Source organism: Heptranchias perlo, chromosome 4 (assembly GCF_035084215.1).
Source record: "Heptranchias perlo isolate sHepPer1 chromosome 4, sHepPer1.hap1, whole genome shotgun sequence".
Lineage (NCBI taxonomy): Eukaryota > Metazoa > Chordata > Chondrichthyes > Hexanchiformes > Hexanchidae > Heptranchias > Heptranchias perlo.
In genome coordinates, this window is record NC_090328.1 from 6938616 (window position 1) to 6959282 (window position 20667).

The following is a 20667-nucleotide window of genomic DNA, read 5'->3' on the forward strand; positions in this document are numbered from 1 at the left end:
GAGAGTCCAGAACGAGGGGACATGGTGTCAGGATAAGGGGTCGGACATTTAGGACGAAGATGAGGAGGAACTTCTTCACTCAGCGGGTCATGAATCTTTGGAATTCTCTAACCCAGAGGGGTGTGGATGCTCAGTCATTGAGTATATTCAAGGCTGAGATCGATAGATTTTTGGACTCCAAGGGAATCAAGAGATATGGGGATCAGGCAGGAAAGTGGAGTTGAAGATCAACCATGATCTTATTGAATGCAGAGCAGGCTCGAGGGGCTGTACAGCCTACTGCTGCTCCTATTTCTTATGTTCTTAATGGATAAAATGATGGAGGATATGAAAAGCAGCAAGTTAGACTCTACTAATGAACTAAGGAAAGCCTAAGTGCAGTCCAATTCAGCATGCTGCTGGCAAAGCATATCAGAAAAATGTAGGTGGTCTCCCACGATTTTCTGTCCACTAAACCCCTTGATTTCCTGATGAGCACTCCCAGGGGGTGAGGCTGCCCGATGGTAGCATGCCTTGTATAATTCAGCCCTCAGGTGCTAACATATGCAAAACTAACAAGAATCAAGACAGTCAAGAAAAATGTACCAGATTTGACAGCGCTAATTTAAAATAGCCTATTGCTGGGGAAAAGTTGCAAAACTGACAGGGCCATGTGTCAAAATCTACATTAAAAATTGGGAAATGGAAGGCTAATGGACATGGAACAGAGTATGACAACAAAACATTTTAACACGTTGATGTTAAAAATGCATTTTGATTGATAGCATGGAAGCAGATCTAGAGGGCAAATCATATAATGAAAATACAAGTTTAGATTGCTCATGAAAGGACTGTTCAAAGTTATACAATTTAATGTACAGGAACTGAGGTTGACCAGTGAAGACTGCACAGGTTTATGCGCTACAGCTCTCTGAAATGCTAATACGGAAATAATTTCCTTTGAAGAACATTGCATGCCCTTTTTGTAGAGCATCTAAATTGATGGATTCGATATAAAATACCCAGATGTCACAGCTGATTAAGCTACTAAGTAGGCAATCTATAAAGAGCAGGAAGGTCACAGGTTAGATCCTGATTTGTTCTGGGTTAGCTGATCCCACTTATGGCAATGGAAGGAGCATGAGCATCATAACCTCAGCACTTTTGGTTGTCTCCACCCCCTTCCTGAATGCCATCCAGTGACCCCAGCTAGAACTGTGCAGGTTTCAGGCAAGACCAAGATCAGTAATGATACTTTCAGCAGTTGAATAGGCTGTTCACACTCGTGTGCAGAAGTGACCAATTGGCTAGGGTAATATTGATCCGCTGATGCCTTTAGAACCATATGGCAGCAATATAAGACAGCAACAAGAGGAGGCAGCAGCGGAAGGGAGAAAATTGGTGGAAAAACCGGCAGAAAAAACTAGCCAGAAAACGCCCAACATCTACTTTGATGTTGTGGTCTACAATCCATATTTCCCAACAAAATGAGGTGTTCAGTCCGTATAGGTCAATCACTAGTACAATCTCAGTGAAGAAAATGGGAAAGCCTTAGTTTAAATATGTTTAACCACCATTAAAGACCAACTAGGAGAGATGTCTATTACAGAAGTAAAATCTACACTACACTAACATTTGAACCAAGGGGAAAACAACAATGCATTCTAAAGCAGATGTGCAGAAAGTAATCACAGTGAGTCGACCAGATGAGCAATTGAAAGGCATCAGCCTGGTGCTGCAGGATGCAGGTTAAGGGTAGATTCATTCTAATCAACCTTGGCCACTGGTTTGAGAGATGCCGAGAGACAGATGAACTGCTCTTTTGATCATGGACTAGTGCATGTTAAGAACCTCAGCTACTCAGATAGGCTCAAGGACCTTGGTCTATTTATATTAGAGTAGTGTAGACTTAGAGGTGACCTGATCGAGGTCTATAAAATAATTGAAGGGCTGGATAGCATCCCTAGTGATAGATTATTCCAGTTTGAGAGATTGGGGAGGACCATGGGTCACAAATGTAAACTATTGCAAGAATAGGAATAGATTGGATGTTATGCAGTTCTTCTCCCAGAGAATTGAGAGCCTCTGGAATACATTGACGGCTGGTGTGATGGGTGCTGACTCTCTGTATGCCTTCAAAAGGGAGCTGGACTGGTTCTTGACTGGGGCAGGGATCACATCATATAGAAGGTAAGTGTCATTACAGATAACACTTGGTCCATGTGATCTCCTGGACTGGTTTCGATAGCGGGGTGGGGGGGGGGGGGTGGCGGGGAGTGGTCGTCGGCCCTTGGTTTTTTGCCTCTCCCAGGAGATTTCGTGGCTGCGGGGATGGGTGGAAGGGAAAAAGTGTTTAGTCATGATGGTCCAGCCATCATGATGCGGGGCAGGCTTGATGGACCAGCTGATCTTTTCCTGCCCGTCAATTTCGTATGTTTGTAAAAATGTAAAAAGCTAAGTTTCCAAATGAGAAAATCAGTCTTCTCACAATTTTCCTTCTCATAGATAATTCAGGTTACATTCAGAGCAACAATGGATTACTGTAAAAAGTGAAACACGAGGCAAGTAAAGGCTTTTGTTAATCCTACCTTATTTTTCGCAGTAACGTGCGAAATGGTCTAAACAAGTCAGACATATCTTCCGGCTTGCGTTCCAAGTTCAAAGGCCCCTCAGGGAAAACCAATAAACCACTTCATAAAAACATTTCGGAGAAAAAATACACACAATCACCATTAGAATTTTAAAGAACGATGCTTGAAAAGATTACATTGCACTTAAACAGATTCATTCACTCATGAGATATCCAAAAAAAATTAAATATCCTGTACATTTTTCTCCATTTTAGGGCAACACACCCATCATGAGGGAAGATTAAATGCTGAGCAAGTTGATTGCGCAATAGATTTGAATAGGAATATTGATGCATGAAAAGTTTTTTTTTCCACCTTTGGTTATTACTTGTTCATATGACAGGACATTTTCAAAAGGTTTGGACACTTGACAATCTTGTGCATCTAGGCTCTGGATTGTCAGGCATGGACATTTAAAATGCTATATTTCAATATAAAATACTTCAAGATTGCATTTCACTTTTCTGTCCTTTCTCTTAATTATACTCCTCAGCAGCACCTTAGCAAAAGAAAATCTTTTAAACATGCATTTACAAGTCAGGTTCAGACAGTTTACATCATCTGCACATGGTGTTTGATACATGGATGTTTTACGGGTGTATATACAGTATGTTGGCAAAGCTCCATGTGCATGGGCAGCAGTGCTGCTCAAGGGGATTGGAGCAGGTTGTTGACAACTGCTTTGTATATCAAGCAACCTGGGGTGGATTCTCCACCCCCAAACCGCTCTCAGCACTCTGAGTCTCAGGGATGAGATATCAATCTCTACCGCTTCATTGACGAAGTTCTCATCCAAGATCATTGCATGGGAGAAAAATTCTTGTGGAGCAGTAGAGCAGCAAAACATGGCCAATTCTCCTCCACACTCCCCAAGGCCTGAGCCCCAAGAGACAAAGCAAAAAAATTTAAACATGCCAGATGGTTTGGCTGTTTGTGGAAGTGTAAAATTATATAATAGTTGAATCCTCGCTGTGTCAAAAAGGTAGTAATAGGGTTTTCTAGGTAAAACAAAGTTTTTAGCATTTATCAAAAAATAAATTCACTTGGGGACAGGTGAAATCTAGACCAGACCTTTGTGATTCTATCTTTCTATCAATGCCTGCTTTCAGAAAATATTAGCTATTCTGGCTGTTCAAATGGAAACAAAAAAGAAACTAGCTGACTTGATTAGCAACAAGCCTGACACAAATAAGGGCCTCTGAAGGTTTCCTGTGACATAATGAGTTCAAAAATTGACAGCTGGGTATCTGTTAAGACAGCTCGAGGTTTCACTGAAAGAACTGCATGTTAATCAGTGTTATGGTTCTGTGCCTAATGAAATCAGCATTTGGCTAACTGAAGAGTGGCTAGCACTGCACAACACAAACAGAATGTGTTTCGTATCACACGCAAGCTAGCATAAACCTGAACTAAAGCACAGCATGCTAGGGATTTTGATAGAGTTAATAGGGAGAAACTGTTTCCACTGGCAGGAGAGTTGGTAACCAGAGGTCACAGATTTAAAGTAATTGGCAAAAGAACTGGGGTGGGGAGTGAGGGGTGAGAATATTTGTGTTTTTTTAAAAAATGCAGTGAGTTATGATGATCTGGAATGGGCTGCCTGAAAGGGCGGTGGAAGCAGATTCAATAGTAACTTTCAAAAGGGAATTGGATAAATTCTTGAAGGGAAAAAATTTGCAGGACTATGGGGAGAGCAGGGGAGTAGGACTAATTGGATAATCAAAGAGCCATATAAGCACGATGGGCCAAATGGCCTCCTTCTGTGCTGCACGATTCTATGAACTAGGCGGTGGACTGAGTCACCTCTGGGGCCTGAGCCTGAATTCAGCCTAAGACCTTGCTGTAAGGGCCCTATGTGATATGAGTTGGGACAATTTTAAATCAAGTTTCAAGTGGGCATGGCCTCAGCACAAAACTGAACATCATTTGGCAATCTCGCTCATGTCTGGTGTGGTAAATGTAAAAATATCACACTGCAGCAGAAGGGAATTCTTCAGAGTTGGGCAAAAGACTACCATTCTGTATCATCACCCTGAAACATTAACCTTGTGTTTCTCTCTCCACAGATGCTGCCCGACCTGCTGAGTGTTTTCATCATTTTCTGTTATCATTTCAAAGCACCTGCAGTATTTTGCCTTTTGCTACTCTATATCTGTCTTGACATACAGAGGAACATAGGAACAGGAGTAGGCCATTCAGCCCCTTGTGCCTGCTCCGCCATTTGATAAGATCATGGCTGATCTGTGATCTAGCTCCATATACCTGCCTTTCGCCCATATCCCTTAATACCTTTGGTTGCCAAAAAGCTATCCATCTCAGATTTAAATTTAGCAATTGAGCTAGTATCAATTGCCGTTTGCGGAAGAGTGTTCCAAACTTCTACCACCCTTTGTGTGTAGAAATGTTTTCTAATCTCACTCCTGAAAGGTCTGGCTCTAATTTTTAGACTGTGCCCCCTACTCCTAGAATCCCCAACCAGCAGAAATAGTTTCTCTCTATCCACCCTATCCGTTCCCCTTAATATCTTATAAACTTTGATCAGATCACCCCTTAACCTTCGAAACTCCAGAGAATACAACCCCAATTTGTGTAATCTCTCTTCCTAACTTAACCCTTGAAGTCCGGGTATCATTCTAGGAAACCTACGCTGCACTCCCTCCAAGGCCAATATGTCCTTCCGAAGGTGCGGTGCCCGGAACTGCTCTCAGTACTCCAGGTGCGGTCTAACCAGGGTTTTGTATAGCTGCCGCATAACTTCTGCCCCCTTGTACTCTAGTCCTCTCGATATAAAGGCCAGCTTTCCATTAGCCTTATTGATTATTTTCTGCACCTGTTCATGACACTTCAATGATCTATGTACCTGAATCCCTAAGTCCCTTTGGACATCCACTGTTTTTCCAACCTGGGAATGCTTGATGCTGACACCAAGTGCCTGAATTGAGTAAAAATATTCCATTTCCAGCACTAATATTCTTCACCTTGATAAGCACAAAATTAAGTTAAATACAAACTTAATATATTGGCTTTACTGGTGAGAATAACATTGGTTTCAATGCCAGGCTAAATTTTGTATGGGTTTCCATGGTGAATGTCCTGTGCATAAGTTGGGCTTGAAGGACCAGTTGGTCTTCTCCTGTCTGTCATTTGCATTCGGAATCAGTAATGAAGGAGGGGTCTTGCTGCTCAAATGGAAGGAGGGAAACCAGCTGACTTGATTGGCAACAAAACCAAATACGGATGAAGATGTCAAACAATTTTGAGTTCTGTTTCTTCAGGCATTAGAAGCTTGCCTTTCTTGCATAGCTCAAGCTCCACAGCGACTCAGGTGGGTCTTATGTTCTTGCTCTCCTCTTGCTTTTTTTACGCTCACTGATTTGGTGGTGCCCAAAGGCACACTGTTTGATTTCTCTGACCAAATATTGTGCAATTCTAAACCAGTTAGTTCTCCAAAATATGTGGTAAATTTCAGGAATATCTTTTTAAAAAGAAACAATTTTATTCCTTTACAGTCTACAGCCCTGAAATTACACCATAGGATAATAGCAGGTGAACACAGCATGCTTGTCTGAAATTCTGTTGTCCTCTACTTTATCAGAGCCGTTAACTGATTTATTGTAAAATAAATGTCTCTGCTACAACGAGAAGAATTTCAGACCACCACATTCAGTGTTTGTATGCTATTATCCCCAGCATAATTTCAAAGCCCAGGTAACTTTACTACAAAACTGCACATATTAATACGTAATATGCTGGCATTATAACCGGCATTATAACCGTTACACAGTCAAAAAAAATAAAACTTGAAAATCAAATAGTGGGGGAAGGAAGATAAATGTGTTCTAAAAAAACACTTTATATGGTTCACTAATTTTTGTCCTATATTTGTTGCCTCTCATTTCCTCAGACCTGCAACACTCTTTAAATCAACTGCATTCAAATCTCTGCCTCTTGTCGCCTTGTACCTGGCTGCTAAGTGGTGCACTGGAGCAGCAACAAGGTTCTCTGCTTCTAATTTTTCTCATCTGTGAGAGCAGTGCCTGACCTCTGCTTGGCTGGGTTGATTACTATGTTAAAGATGCTATGAAATTGCAAGTTGTTGTTGCTATTGTTGGATGCTGAGATCAAGGTGAAATCTGTTCTTAAAATACTGTACCCAGCACTTAATGTTATGAAATGACTAAATTATAACTCCCAAATGGACTTCAACCAGCAATAGTTGGAATGTCGCATTTACTCGGAAAACATATAAGGTTACTTTTGGGATACGTACCAGACAATGGCTAGTCTAGGAATTGTAAACATTAACGCTGGCTCGTAGTCATCAATCAAATCTTGTGTGAGGTATCCAAGCTTTAAGGCCCTACAGATAATTCCAGAGTTAGATTTTTGAACATGATACAAAGTAAACCATTAAAAGCAGTCAAGAACCTTTTGCCCAATGTACAACACAACGGTGCCCCCTCCCTCCTAAAGAATTTAACTAAACATTTTTATTTCTCCTTCCCTTGGTTTAAAAACATCTTACAAAGATTGAAATTAAACTAAGGCCCGGTCTGGCAAACGTTCAAGATCTTATGGCACTAACTGAAATAGGTTAGGGAGTTCTACAGGCGTCCTGACCTCCCCCACCCCCACCCAAAAACACCATCACCAAAAAAGAGAGATCAACCGGGCATTCGTCTCACTGCTGTTTGTGGGATTTTGCTGTGCACAAAATGATCTTGCATTTGTCTATATAACAGTCAATGTACTTCAAAGTAATTCATTACATGTGGTGCTTTGGGCCATTTGAGAAACATGACGATGCCTTTTTTAAAGGAATCTTTCCCCTCCCTCCTATGCTTCCATTAGTCAAACAGTACCTTTCATCAACCCAGTTCAAGTCTGCAAAGATGTATACCTTCTAGCTATATCTCCGGCCCTAAATTTTCACTTTGGGTGCAATCGGGCTATCATACCTACCGTGGTTAGATAAGCTGCTGAGACTCAGTCAAGGCTCATGCACAAAAAATGGGTGAAGTATTGGATAGCATCCAACAACAATGAAATTGTACCCCAGCATGGTAGAAAACCCCCCCAGAAAACAACTAGAATCACAAGAGGAAAAATAGAGCATTTATGTATTTTGATTTTTCCTACATTTCACTGTTTCCTCCATTACAACACTGGCTACACTTGAAAAAATTACTTAATTGGCTGTAAAGCGCTTTGGGAGGTCCTGAGGTCGTGAAAGGAGTTATATAAATGCAAGTTTTTCTTCTTGATACATCTGATTGCTATTTTACACAGTAATTAAAAATGATCAAAACTCAAAGGAAGCAAAATTAACCAGTTATATTTGGAAATTGCAGCCAGCAGAAATAAGTCTCGAGTGATCATTTCTTTTGAATAATTGACCAGCAAGTTCCACTCTGGGGTTCCGGACATGAAAAGAAAAAGGCTGCAATGGCAGAGACTCACTCTAAGCATGGTAGATTTTTAAATAAACTTTGAAAGTTTCACTGAACTGAATTAGGCTCTTCACCATTCAAAGTTGGAAGGAACCATTGAGGCTGGGAGTCAGCATTTGGCATTCTATTTCATGGCAGTGAGTCCTAAAAATAATGTGCTTTGAGATCACAACACTACAGATGAAAGTATGCACATGCGTAATCAGTCAAAGGTAGGGCAAAATGGAGAGAGAAAGCAACACTCTCAAGGAGAGTGTGCAACATTCCACAAATATATAGCACTTTGAGTTATGGTAGATGGTATAAATTACTCAATACTACAGAAAGCCTAGAGGAGTATAAAAAGTGCAGGGGTGAAATTAAAAAGGAAATTAGGAAAGCAAAGAGAGGGTATGAAAAAATATTGGCAAGTAAAATCAAGGAAAACCCAAAGAGGTTTTATAAATACATTAGGAGCAAGAGGATAACTAAGGAAAGAGTAGGGCCTATTAGAGACCAAAAAGGTAAACTATGTGTGGAGGCAGAAGATGTTGGTATGGTTCTTAATGGATACTTTGCATCTATCTTCACAAAAGAGAGGGACGATGCAGACATTTTAGTTAAGGAGGAGGAGTGTGAAATATTGGATGGGATAAACTTAGTGAGAGAGGAAGTATTAAGGAGATTAGCATCTTTGAAAGTAAATAAATCACCAGGGCTGGATGAAATGTATCCCAGGCTGTTAAAAGAAGCAAGGAAGGAAATAGCAGAGGCTCTGACCATCATTTTCCAATCCTCACTGGATACAGGCGTGGTGCCAGAAGACTGGAGGACTGCTAACGTTGTACATTGTTTAAAAAGGGAGCAAGGGATAGACCGAGTAATTACAGGCCAGTCAGTCTACCCTCGGTGGTGGGCAAATTATTGGAATCAATTCTGAGGGACAGGATAAGCAGTCACTTAAAAAGGCACGGAGTAATCACGGTCAGTCAGCATGGATTTGTTAAGGGAAGGTCGTGTCTGACTAACTTGATTGAATTTTTTGAGGAGCTAACAGAGGGTCAATGAGGGTAGTGCATTTGATGTAGTCTACATGGATTTTAGCCAGGCTTTTGACAAGGTACCACATGGTAGACTGGTCAAAAAAGTAGAAGCCCATGGGATCCAAAGGAGAATGGCAAGTTAGATCCAAAATTGGCTCAGTGGCAGGAAGCAAAGGGTAATGGTTGACAGGTGCTTTTGTGACTGGAAGGCTGTTTCCAGCAGGGCTCAGTACGAGGTCCTTTGCTTTTTGTGATATATATGTGATTAGGACTTAAATGTAGGGGGCATGATTAAGAAGTTTGCAGATGATACAAAAATTGGCCGTGTGGTTGATAGTGAGGAGGAAAGCTGTAGACTGCAGGAAGATATCAATGGACTGGTCAGGTGGGCAGAAAAGTGGCAAATGGAATTCAATCCGGAGAATGTGAGGTAATGCATTTGGGGAAGGCAAACAAGGCAAGGGAGTATACAATAAATGGGATGATACTGAAAGGTGTAGAGGAACAAAGGGACCTTGGAGTGTATGTCCACAGATCCCTGTAGGTAGCTGGAAAGGTCGATAAAGTGGTTGAGGTGGCATATGGAATACTTTCCTTTATTAGCCGAGGCACAGAATATAAGAACAGGGAGGTTATGCTGGAATTGAATAAAACACTGATTAGGCCACAGCTTGAGTACTGTGTACAGTTCTGGGCACATTACAGGAAGGATTTAGCTGCATTAGAGCGGGTACAGAGGAGATTTACGAGAATGTTGCCAGGACTGGAGAATTTTAGCCATGAGGAAAGATTGGATAGACTGGGGTTGTTTTCTTTGGAACAGAGGAGGCTGATTTAATTGAGGTGTACAAAATAATGAGGGGCCAAGATAGAGTGGGTAGGAAGAACCTATTTTCCTTCGCAGAGACGTCAATAACCGGGGGCATAGATTTAAAGTGATTGGTGGAAGAATTAGAGGGGAGCGGAGGAAAGCTTTTTTCACCCAGAGGGTGATGGAGGTCTGGAACTCACTGCCTGAAAGGATGGTAGAAGCAGAAACCCTCAACTCATTTAAAAAGTACCTGGATGTGCACCTGAAGTGCCGTGACCGACAAGGCGACAGACCAAGTGCTGGAAAGTGGGATAAGGTCAGGTGGCTCATTTTCGGCCGGTGTGGACACCACCTCTGCCGTAAATTTTCTATGATTCTATTCTATGACTCCTATGGCTTAGGACAGCAGGAAATTAAATTACAGTCATGTAAACATTAGAATGCCAAGCATTTACAAAGTACACTAGCAAACATTTATTGTTTGTGAAAGGGTAATTCTCAAATTGTTTTATTAATGGATTTAAATGGTGACACATGAAGACTTATATCTTCATTAACCTGAAACATGAAGGTAGAACGCCCCTTGGGAAATAGTGACCATGGTCTAATTCACATTGAAAATAGATGAAGAAAAAGAGAGTCTAAAAATGGAAATTAGCTCATTTCAGTGGATTAAAAGAGCATAGCCCAGATTAATTGCTTGGAAAATGGCAGAATAACACACCAGCAGTGGGAGATGAGCATGGTACATTTAAATACATTTTCACTAGCAAAAGAAGGCGATAATGGATAGAAAAGTTAGAGCAAAAATTAGACTTAAAAGAGACAAGATCTAGAGCCAGTAATATACAACATAACTTAGAATTATAATAACCTGCTCCCCTAAAGTGATTTAACAAATCTCCAGCATATTAAGGATGACAACCTACAATGTGAAACCTTGACCAGGGGGAGATAGAGGAACAGATATGTAGGCAAATCTCAGAAAATTGTGCAAATCATAGGGTAATAATAGTGGGGGATTTCAACTTCCCCAATATTAACTGGGATACTCAGAGTGTAAAAGGCTTAGAGGGTACAAAATTCTTAACGTGCATCCAGGAGAGCTTTTTGAGCCAGCATGTAGAAAGTCCTACAAGAGAGGGGGCGGTACTGGACCTAATTCTAGGGAATGTGGCCGGCCAAGTGGAAGAAGTGCTAGTAGGTGAGCACTTTGGTGACAGTGACCATAATTCGGTGAGATTTAAGGTGGTCATGGAAAAGGATAGGGAGGGGCCGGAAATAAAGGTTCTAAATTGGGGGAAGGCCGATTTTAATAGGATAAGGCAGGATCTGGCCAAAATGGACTGGGATCAGCTGCTTGTAGGAAAATCCGCATCGGAGCAATGGGAGTCTTTCAGAAGGGAGATTGAGACCATACAATGGCAACATGTTCCCGTAAAGGTCAAGGGTGGTTCCAAGAACTCCAGGGAACCTTGGATGTCAGGGGATATACGAGAATGGATTCGGAAAAAAAGGAGGGCTTTTGGCAGATACAAAAGGCTAAAGACGGAGGAAGCCCTAGAGGAGTACAAAAAGTGCAGGGGGATACTTAAAAAACAAATTAGGAGATCAAGGAGGGGCCATGAAATAACACTGGCGAGCAAAATAAAGGAAAATCCTAAGATGTTTTATAAGTATATTAAGGGTAAGAGGATGACTAGGGAAAAAATAGGGCCCATTAGGGACAAAAATGGCAATCAGTGTGTGGAGCCGGCAGATGTAGGAGGGGTTCTAAATGAATTTTTTGCATCTGTTTTCACTATGGAGAAGGACGATGTAGACATAGAAATACGGCAGGGGGACTGTGATATACTCGAACACATTAACATCGAGCGGGAGGAGGTATTGGCAGTTTTAGCAGGCCTAAAAATGGATAAATCCCCAGGCCCGGACGAAATGTATCCCAGGCTACTGTGTGAGGCAAAGGAGGAGATTGCGGGGGCTCTGACACATATATTCAGAACCTCTCTGGCCACAGGGGATGTGCCAGAGGACTGGAGAACCGCTAATGTAGTACCATTATTCAAGAAGGGGAGTAGGGAAAAACCGGGGAACTATAGGCCAGTGAGCCTAACATCAGTGGTAGGAAAATTATTGGAAAAAATTCTGAAGGACAAAATTAGTCTCCACTTGGAGAAGCAAGGATTAATCAGGGATAGTCAACATGGCTTTGTCAAGGGAAGATCATGTCTGACTAATTTGATTGAATTTTTTGAGGGGGTGACTAGGCGTGTGGATGAGGGTAACGCAGTGGATGTGGTATACATGGATTTCAGTAAGGCCTTCGATAAAGTCCCGCACAGGAGACTGGTCAAGAAGGTACGAGCCCATGGAATCCAGGGTGCCTTGGCACTTTGGATACAAAACTGGCTTAGTGGCAGAAGGCAGAGGGTGATGGTCGAAGGTTGTTTTTGTGACTGGAAGCCTGTGGCCAGTGGGGTACCACAGGGATCGGTGCTGGGTCCCTTGCTGTTTGTGGTCTACATTAATGACTTGGATATGAATGTAAAAGGTATGATCAGTAAGTTCGCTGATGATACAAAAATTGGTAGGGTGGTAAATAGCGAGGAGGATAGCCTCAGTCTGCAGGACGATATAGATGGGTTGGTCAGATGGGCGGAACAGTGGCAAATGGAATTTAACCCGGAAAAGTGCGAGGTGATGCACTTTGGAGGGACTAACAAGGCAAGGGAATACACAATGAATGGGAGGACCCAAGGCAAGACAGAGGGTCAGAGGGATCTTGGTGTGCAAGTTCACAGATCCCTGAAGGCGGCGGAACAGGTAGATAAGGTGGTAAAGAAGGCATATGGGATACTTGCCTTTATTGGCCGAGGCATAGAATATAAGAGCAAGGAGGTTATGATGGAGCTGTATAAAACACTGGTTAGGCCACAGCTGGAGTACTGTGTGCAGTTCTGGTCGCCACACTACAGGAAGGATGTGATCGCTTTGGAGAGGGTGCAGAGGAGATTCACCAGGATGTTACCAGGGCTGGAGCGCTTCAGCTATGAAGAGAGACTGGGAAGATTGGGTTTGTTTTCCTTGGAGCAGAGGAGGCTGAGGGGGGACATGATTGAGGTGTACAAAATTATGAGGGGCACTGATAGGATGGATACTAAGGAGCTTTTTCCCTTCGTTGAGGGTTCTATAACAAGGGGACATAGATTCAAGGTAAAAGGCGGGAGGTTTAGAGGGGATTTGAGAAAGAACTTTTTCACCCAGAGGGTGGTTGGAGTCTGGAACTCACTGCCTGAAAGGGTTGTGGAGGCAGGAACCCTCACAACATTCAAGAAGCATTTGGATGAGCACTTGAAATGCCATAGCATACAAGGCTACGGACCAAATGCTGGAATATGGGATTAGAGTAGACAGGGCTTGATGGCCGGCGCGGACACGATGGGCCGAAGGGCCTCTATCCGTGCTGTCTAACTGTATGACTCTAAGATATTTCCACAGTCCCAACAGATCAGGAATCAGAGTTTCATGGAGTGTTTGTTCATCCTTGTCGATTCTATTTTCAAGAGTTTACGTTCACATATGTATTTCATGAAATCATTTTACAACATTGCACAGTCTTTAAAGTGAAGTACCTTAATACATTAAGAGTTCTTGGCATTGTTGAGCTTGCACTGGGAGCAAAGCAGGCTTATGGACTAAAGCAATTTATTGCTGATCTCAGGGTGCAAACAAGTTGGGAAAAAAGATAATGCGTACTGGTGAGACAGTTAATTGCGTTTTTTTTCTTTGCCTATGGGTGAGTTGCTTGAACACATTATTTATCCAACATATCTTTTTTTAATGAAGAAGGGCACAAAAGGCTACATTTTCCACTGTTCACTCATTTTATTTTGAACTGGGCAAGGGCAATAGCTTTGCTGGGAGTCTCTTCCATATTTCAAATAATCTGTAGGACAGTGGGAAAGAATCTACTCCAATCACTGATCTTGCTCATTTTGTACTTGCCTCTAGTTTTAGATTCGCAGTCCAAATTAAATAACCTGCTTGTCCATTATCTATGACTCTATACTTGAGGTTGGAATCATGATCTCTCAAATGTTTTGTCCAATTAGGATACACCATGGACCAATAGCTCACAAACACTTCGTGCATTCACCAGAAAGTCCTCTCTCGCTATTTTAGCAAAAGCATTAACCAGTTAAAAATAAAATGAGTTAATGGCTCCTGTGAAATATCAGAGAGGGAAGTTTCAGACCAGCGTGTTACATGTTTGCACACTATTGCCCCATAGCATAATTTAAAGACCACAGTCCTTCAAGTCTCCACCTAACTTCAAGCCACAATAATTAACCATCCTTGTCAAACTACTTCAACCTTTTCCAACACATCCTTTTTACGGTCGTGTGCCTAAAAGTGCAAGTTACATGTAAGCCTCTGTAGCCCTAAAATATCCATTTTATACAAAGTCGAAAGCCCTCGAGATGTATTCTAGTCCTTCATCAGCCTCAGACTGGATACTTTCAACAAGCAATAACCAAATAAATAATTTAATTTTAAACTTACAGCAGCAATACCATTTCTAGATGTAAAAATATCATGCCTAGAAAAATACCACCAAATTTTCAGATCTTACCTTTCAACTGTTTCACAGAAGAGAACAATGACCTCTTGCTGTACATAATATTCTTTAGGGGATTTCACAGGTACCATCGCAGAGACATAACTAAAATACAAACCAAAATAATAAGAGCACGTTTCACATGAACTCATGAAAACAAGACATACATTGGTTAGAGAGAAAAATAGATAAAATCATACGTGAGAGGTTATGGTATTTCATTTCCCCGGGCCACTGTCTGAGGCTGAACCAGACCGTTTGCAACCTTGGCGTCCTATTTGACCCCGAGATGAGCTTCCGACCACATATCAGCTCCATCATCAAGACTGTCCACTTCCACCTCTGTAACATCGCCCATCTCCGCCCCGCCTCAGCTCATCTGCTGCTGAAACCCTCATCCATGCCTTCTGTTACCTCTAGTCTCGAATATTCCAATGCTCTCCTGACCGGTCTCTCATCTTCCACCTTCCATAAACTTGAGCTCATCCAAAACTCTGCTGCCTATATCCTAACTTGAACCAAGTCCCATTTACCCCTGTGAATGGGACTTAGTTCAAGTTAGGATATAGGCTCGCTGACCGACATTGGCTCCCAGTCCGGGAATGCCTCGATTTTAAAATTCTCATCCTTGTTTTCAAATTCCTCCATGGCCTCGCTTCTCCCAATCTCTAACCTCCTCCAGCCCTACAACCCTCCAAGATCGCTGCACTCCTCTAATTCTTGCCTCTTGCGCATCCTCAATTTTAATCGCTCCACTATTGGCAGCCGTGCCTTCAGCTGCCTCAGCCTTAAACTCTCGAATTCTCTCCGTAAACCTCTTCGCCTTTCTACCCCTCTCCTCCTTTAAGATGCTTCTTAAAACCTACCTCTTCGACCAAGCTTTTGGTCACCTGTCCCAATATCTCATGTGGCTCGGTGTCAAATTTTGTTGATAACGGTCCTGTGAAATGCCTTAGGACTTTTTACGATGTTAACGGCGCTGTATAAATGCAAGTTGTTGTAGTTGTAAAGAATTACCGACCTCCTGTACTTCCATTCCCATTTGGTTTCAACTAGTTTGCCTAGATTGTCGTCAAAAGTTCTGACAAGCATCAGTCAGGATTAAATCTTGTGACAAAGTAAGCTCATCTGCTGCTCATTTCAATTCTGACCCGACTAATCTATAATCGTGCTACTTGAAAGATGTTTTGGTAAGACAAAAATGGAAAGAAATCACTGCAAATATTTAAATACTGCATACACTCAGGATATCTCGTCTAAATCTGCCAAACACGAGTGATACTTTGCTGACACAAATTTGACCAAACCACAACTTCTCAAGTTCTCGCAGAAGCAGTCAACTGCTGACCTTCAGATTTAAGTTGACTTTTTATAAATACGATTATTGGGTCTATGGATGATTTAGAGGAGTTTACAGATAGGCTGTTAAAAATCAAACAGCTGGTTTTCCCAATGACTCTGAGTTTATCCATTGAGTTGATTCAGCCACACAGACAAGGAAGGTGGCAGGTGTGATCCCTGGTCAGTGTTGAGTTAGTGATTTCAGCCAGGGCACTTAGCAATCCTTTTGTGAGGAAGAGAGGAGTGGGGGGGGGGGGTTGGGTTGAAAGGAATTCAGCCAGGGTTTTTGCTACCAAGCACCCTCTTCACTCTGGTGGCAGCATCAGGCTCTGTTGAGATGTCCCCATCGGTTGAATAACATGCCAACATTCACTGTAAAGGCTCGCAGGTGGATAATGGTCACTCCATAGGAATCACAGACGTTTACAGCACGGAGGAAGCCATTCAGCCCATTGTGTTTGTGCCAGCTCTTCGATAGGACAATCAAAAATGAATCTCACTGCTCTGCACTCCCCACATATTCCTGCATCTTTCTCTGCTTCAAATATTCATCCGCTTTTCAAAAGAAATACGCAACTACTCCTTGTGGCAAAGCAGTATAGAAATTTCACCTAACTTCTCATTCACAGTCACAATTTAAAATTAGTGATCCTTTGTCATTAACCCCTCCAACCTGGGGAAATAGCCCCAGTTTCCATCAAAATCCTCTGGAACCTCCAGTAAATCCCCTCTCATCCTTCTCTGGTCCAGTGGAAATAGCCCCAGTATCTCAAGTCCCCCTCGTAAGTATAGTTTCCCATCCCTGGCATTATCCTGCAGAATCTATGCTGCATGCGCTTACAGCTTTAATGACCTTTCGAAGACAGGACACCCAAAACATTATTCCAATTGTAGCCAAACCATTCCCATCTACAAAGTTATCTCCTCACTCTTGTACACTATGCCCCATTTATAAATCCCAAAATGCTTGGGCCTTCATGCACTCAGAGTTTCAGGGAACTATGTATTTGAACATCTAAGTCACTCGATTCAGCAACACTCTTTACTGCTTACCTCTCAAAATGTATCACCCTACTCTTCGCCACATGAAATTGCATCTGCTACTTGCCTTCCCATTTCCTGAGCCGGTCTTAAGTCCTCCTAAAGTCTTCTATAATCTACCTCACTGTTTGCCAAACCTCCACTTGTGTCATCAGTAAATTTGAAAATTGTGTCTATAGATAAAGAATAAAAGCAGACTCAGCACTGTCTCCTGAGGTATACCTCTTCCAATCCAAGCAACACCACTGACCCAACCCGTAGATTCCTATCTATCAACAAATCTTTATCCATGCTGCTACATTTAGTCTTTTATCATACACCTGAACTTTTGTAAGGCACCTTATCGAACACCTTCTGAAAATCTATATATATTACATCTACTGCATTCCCTTCATCCATCCAAATCAGCCACTTCGTCAAAAAATTATTGAATTGCCTTACAACCTAAAGCTGATGGAGAAAAATGGCAAGAATGGAAAAGTAAGTATTTTATTTGAAGGATGCAGCAGCTTACACCCAGGAAGTAGCACACATATGATTCTGATAACGACACACGTATCAAGATTGTGTTACCATAGTTCAAATTCTGCAAACAAGCCATCAAATTGTTTGAGAGACTCCTTCATTTTGTCAGTATAGACATTCAAGTCTCTCAGGCACTGGTCACGGATGACATTTCGTACTTCTTCGAGGCTGCGGGTTAAGTCTTTGGCCAAAGGTCGCATCGCCATGCTCTCTATTTCACGGTTCATGATAATTGAACCAGCAGCTAAACACTGGATTTAAAAGAAATGAATAGTAAGACACTTTCCATGACATCTTAAGCACAAATACTGCACACTTTAAAAAAGTGATTCTTCAATAAAAATTCACCGAGCAATTCATGATTTGTCCACTACGGTTTCTACCATTGTATTAAGCACTTGTAGACAGCCACAGTAGTAAACTTCAGTTCTATTTTTTTTCCCCAACCAGATCACAACCACACTGCGACAAGCACATATCCATCAGAATAATCACGTTAAAGTACACCAACAGGTCAATTTTGGAAATGTGTTCCATTTATAACACGCTGTGTGTTCTAAAGCTGTATTTTACGAATTCAAGACAATATAGGATTCGGAACAGTCAGCATGGTTTTGTGAGTGGAAAATCATGTCTCACGAATTTGATTGAGTTTTTTGAAGGGGTAACCAAGAAGATAGATGAGGGCTGTGCAGTCGACGTGGTCGACATGGACTTCAGCAAAGCATTTGACAAGGTACCGCATGGTAGGTTGTTACATAAGGTTAAATCTCACGGGATCCAAGGTGAGGTAGCCAATTGGATACAAAATTGGATTGACGACAGCAGACAGATGGTGGTTGTAGAGGGTTGTTTATCAAACTGGAGGCCTGTGACCAGCGGTGTGCCTCAGGGATCGGTGCTGGGTCCGCTGTTATTTGTTATTTATATTAATGATTTGGATGAGAATTTAGGAGGCATGGTTAGTAAGTTTGCAGATGACACCAAGATTGGTGGCATGGTGGACAGTGAAGAAGGTTATCTAGGATTGCAACGGGATCTTGATAAATTGGGCCAGTGGGCCGATGAATGGCAGATGGAGTTTAATTTAGATAAATGTGAGGTGATGCATTTTGGTAGATCGAATCGGGCCAGGACCTACTCCGATAATGGTAGGGCGTTGGGGAGAGTTATAGAACAAAGAGATCTAGGAGTACAGGTTCATAGCTCCTTGAAAGTGGAGTCACAGGTGGATAGGGTGGTGAAGAAGGCATTCAGCATGCTTGGTTTCATTGGTCAGAACATTGAATACAGGAGTTGGGATGTCTTGTTGAAGTTGTACAAGACATTAGTAAGGCCACACTTGGAATACTGTGTACAGTTCTGGTCACCCTATTATAGAAAGGATATTATTAAACTAGAAAGAGTGCAGAAAAGATTTACTAGGATGCTACCGGGACTTGATGGTTTGACTTATAGGGAGAGGTTGGATAGGCTGAGACTTTTTTCCCTGGAGAGTAGGAGGTTAAGGGGTGATCTTATAGAAGTCTATAAAATAATGAGGGGCATAGATAAGGTAAATAGTCAAAATCTTTTCCCAAAGGTAGGGGAGTCTATAACGAGGGGACATAGATTTAAGGTGAGAGGGGAGAGATACAAAAGGGTGCAGAGGGGCAATTTTTTCACTCAAAGGGTGGTGAGTGTCTGGAACGAGCTGCCAGAGGCAGTAGTAGAGGCGGGTACAATTTTGTCTTTTAAAAAGCATTTGGACAGTTACATGGGTAAGATGGGTATAGAGGGATATGGGCCAAGTGCAGGCAATTGGGACTAGCTTAGTGGTATAAACTGGGCGACATGGACATGTTGGGCCGAAGGGCCTGTTTCCATGTTGTAAACTTCTATGATTCTATAGCTTTAAGGGACGGTTTTGGGGGTGAGGGTGGGGGGGGGAGGGGAGGAAGAGGAGAGAGATGGAAGGTGTTTACTTGTATATTAAAAGGACACTCATTTTCAGTGGCTATTACTTTATTATCCTGATTGGAGGACAAAATCATTAAGCAGAGTAATTATTCAGTCACCACTAATTATTCTTAGCTGTTGGCTTAGTCAATAGACAATGAAGATACATGTAGATACTTTCTGTACGAACTATTTTTGTATACATGGACCAAGATAATTAGCAAACATTTTATTGAGATATAACGACCGAGAGATGAATAGAAGACAACAGCTTACCTCGGCTCCAAACCAAAGCTGTCCTCCCAAATTATCATGTCGTATTTCCTCTGGAAACTTGACACAGAAATCCCGGTTTGCGCGTTCATTTGGGATGCATTCCTGCATGATCTGATTGATTATATTTAATACATTATCCTAATAAAAAAAAAGAAAGCATTTCAAGGTATATTGACCTGGTTTAAAATTGATCAGAAACAGATCTTCCAAACTAGACCTGCATTCCAGCATCAAGTTCTATTAGTTAATACCTATGAAGTAAGTGTTGTTGCTATTAACTGTATCCTTTTGATTTTTATAAGTTACTATTTGTTCACTACGTGATGGCCTGCAGTTTATTCCCCAGTGGGTAAGATGGTTATTCTACAGCTTGTTTTATTGTACACTTGGCGTAGCTTGATCTTTTGAACCATACTGAGTGCGTGGTTGTTTCACTAGGAATTCAATAAAGCGTTCTGGAAATCAGGAAAGAGTATTTCGAGCCACATAACACTAGGGTGAAGTGCAGATGGTCACAGGTCTGCTGCAAGTGATGGTAGAAGTGCAAGCAATTTAGGTGAAGGACATCAAACACAAAGCTTACCAGTATAACTTTAAAGTGTTGACTTAAGGTGCAATTGTTTTCCATAAATATACTGGTACCAATACATTAAATAAGTATAGTATCAACTTTGGCCCACAACTGTGAAATACTGCTGATTTCAGCTCCCCCCCACCACTCCACTCCACCCCACCCCACCCCTTCTAAAGCACCTCCCAGTCCCATGACCTCTACTACTGAGGACGACAAGAACAGCTATATCATGGATTCACCATCACCTTAAAGATCCCCTCCAAATCACACACCATCCTGACAAGACATATCATTGATGCTGGTCAAAATCCTGTAGTTCCCTAACCAACACGATTGGGGGTGTACCATGACCACAAGGATTGCAGCAGTTCAAGGTCAAGGCCCACCAACACCATCAGGGATGGGAAATAAATGCAACCTTGTCAACATAGCCTATATCCCAAGATCAAAAAATTATTA

General features: G+C 41.9%; 1 protein-coding gene across 1 annotated transcript in view; it reads right to left on the reverse strand.

Moving 5' to 3' along the window:
* zfyve28 (zinc finger, FYVE domain containing 28) overlaps positions 1-20667 on the reverse strand; it is a 206961-nt gene that overhangs the window by 62262 nt on the left and 124032 nt on the right. The window contains exons 3-7 of the mRNA XM_067982411.1: positions 19635-19772; positions 17469-17671; positions 14529-14618; positions 6880-6969; positions 2568-2669 (exon numbers count right to left, since the gene is read on the reverse strand). Of these exons, the coding sequence (XP_067838512.1) occupies positions 2568-2669; positions 6880-6969; positions 14529-14618; positions 17469-17671; positions 19635-19772 (623 nt within the window). The remainder of the gene's footprint in view (positions 1-2567; positions 2670-6879; positions 6970-14528; positions 14619-17468; positions 17672-19634; positions 19773-20667) is intronic.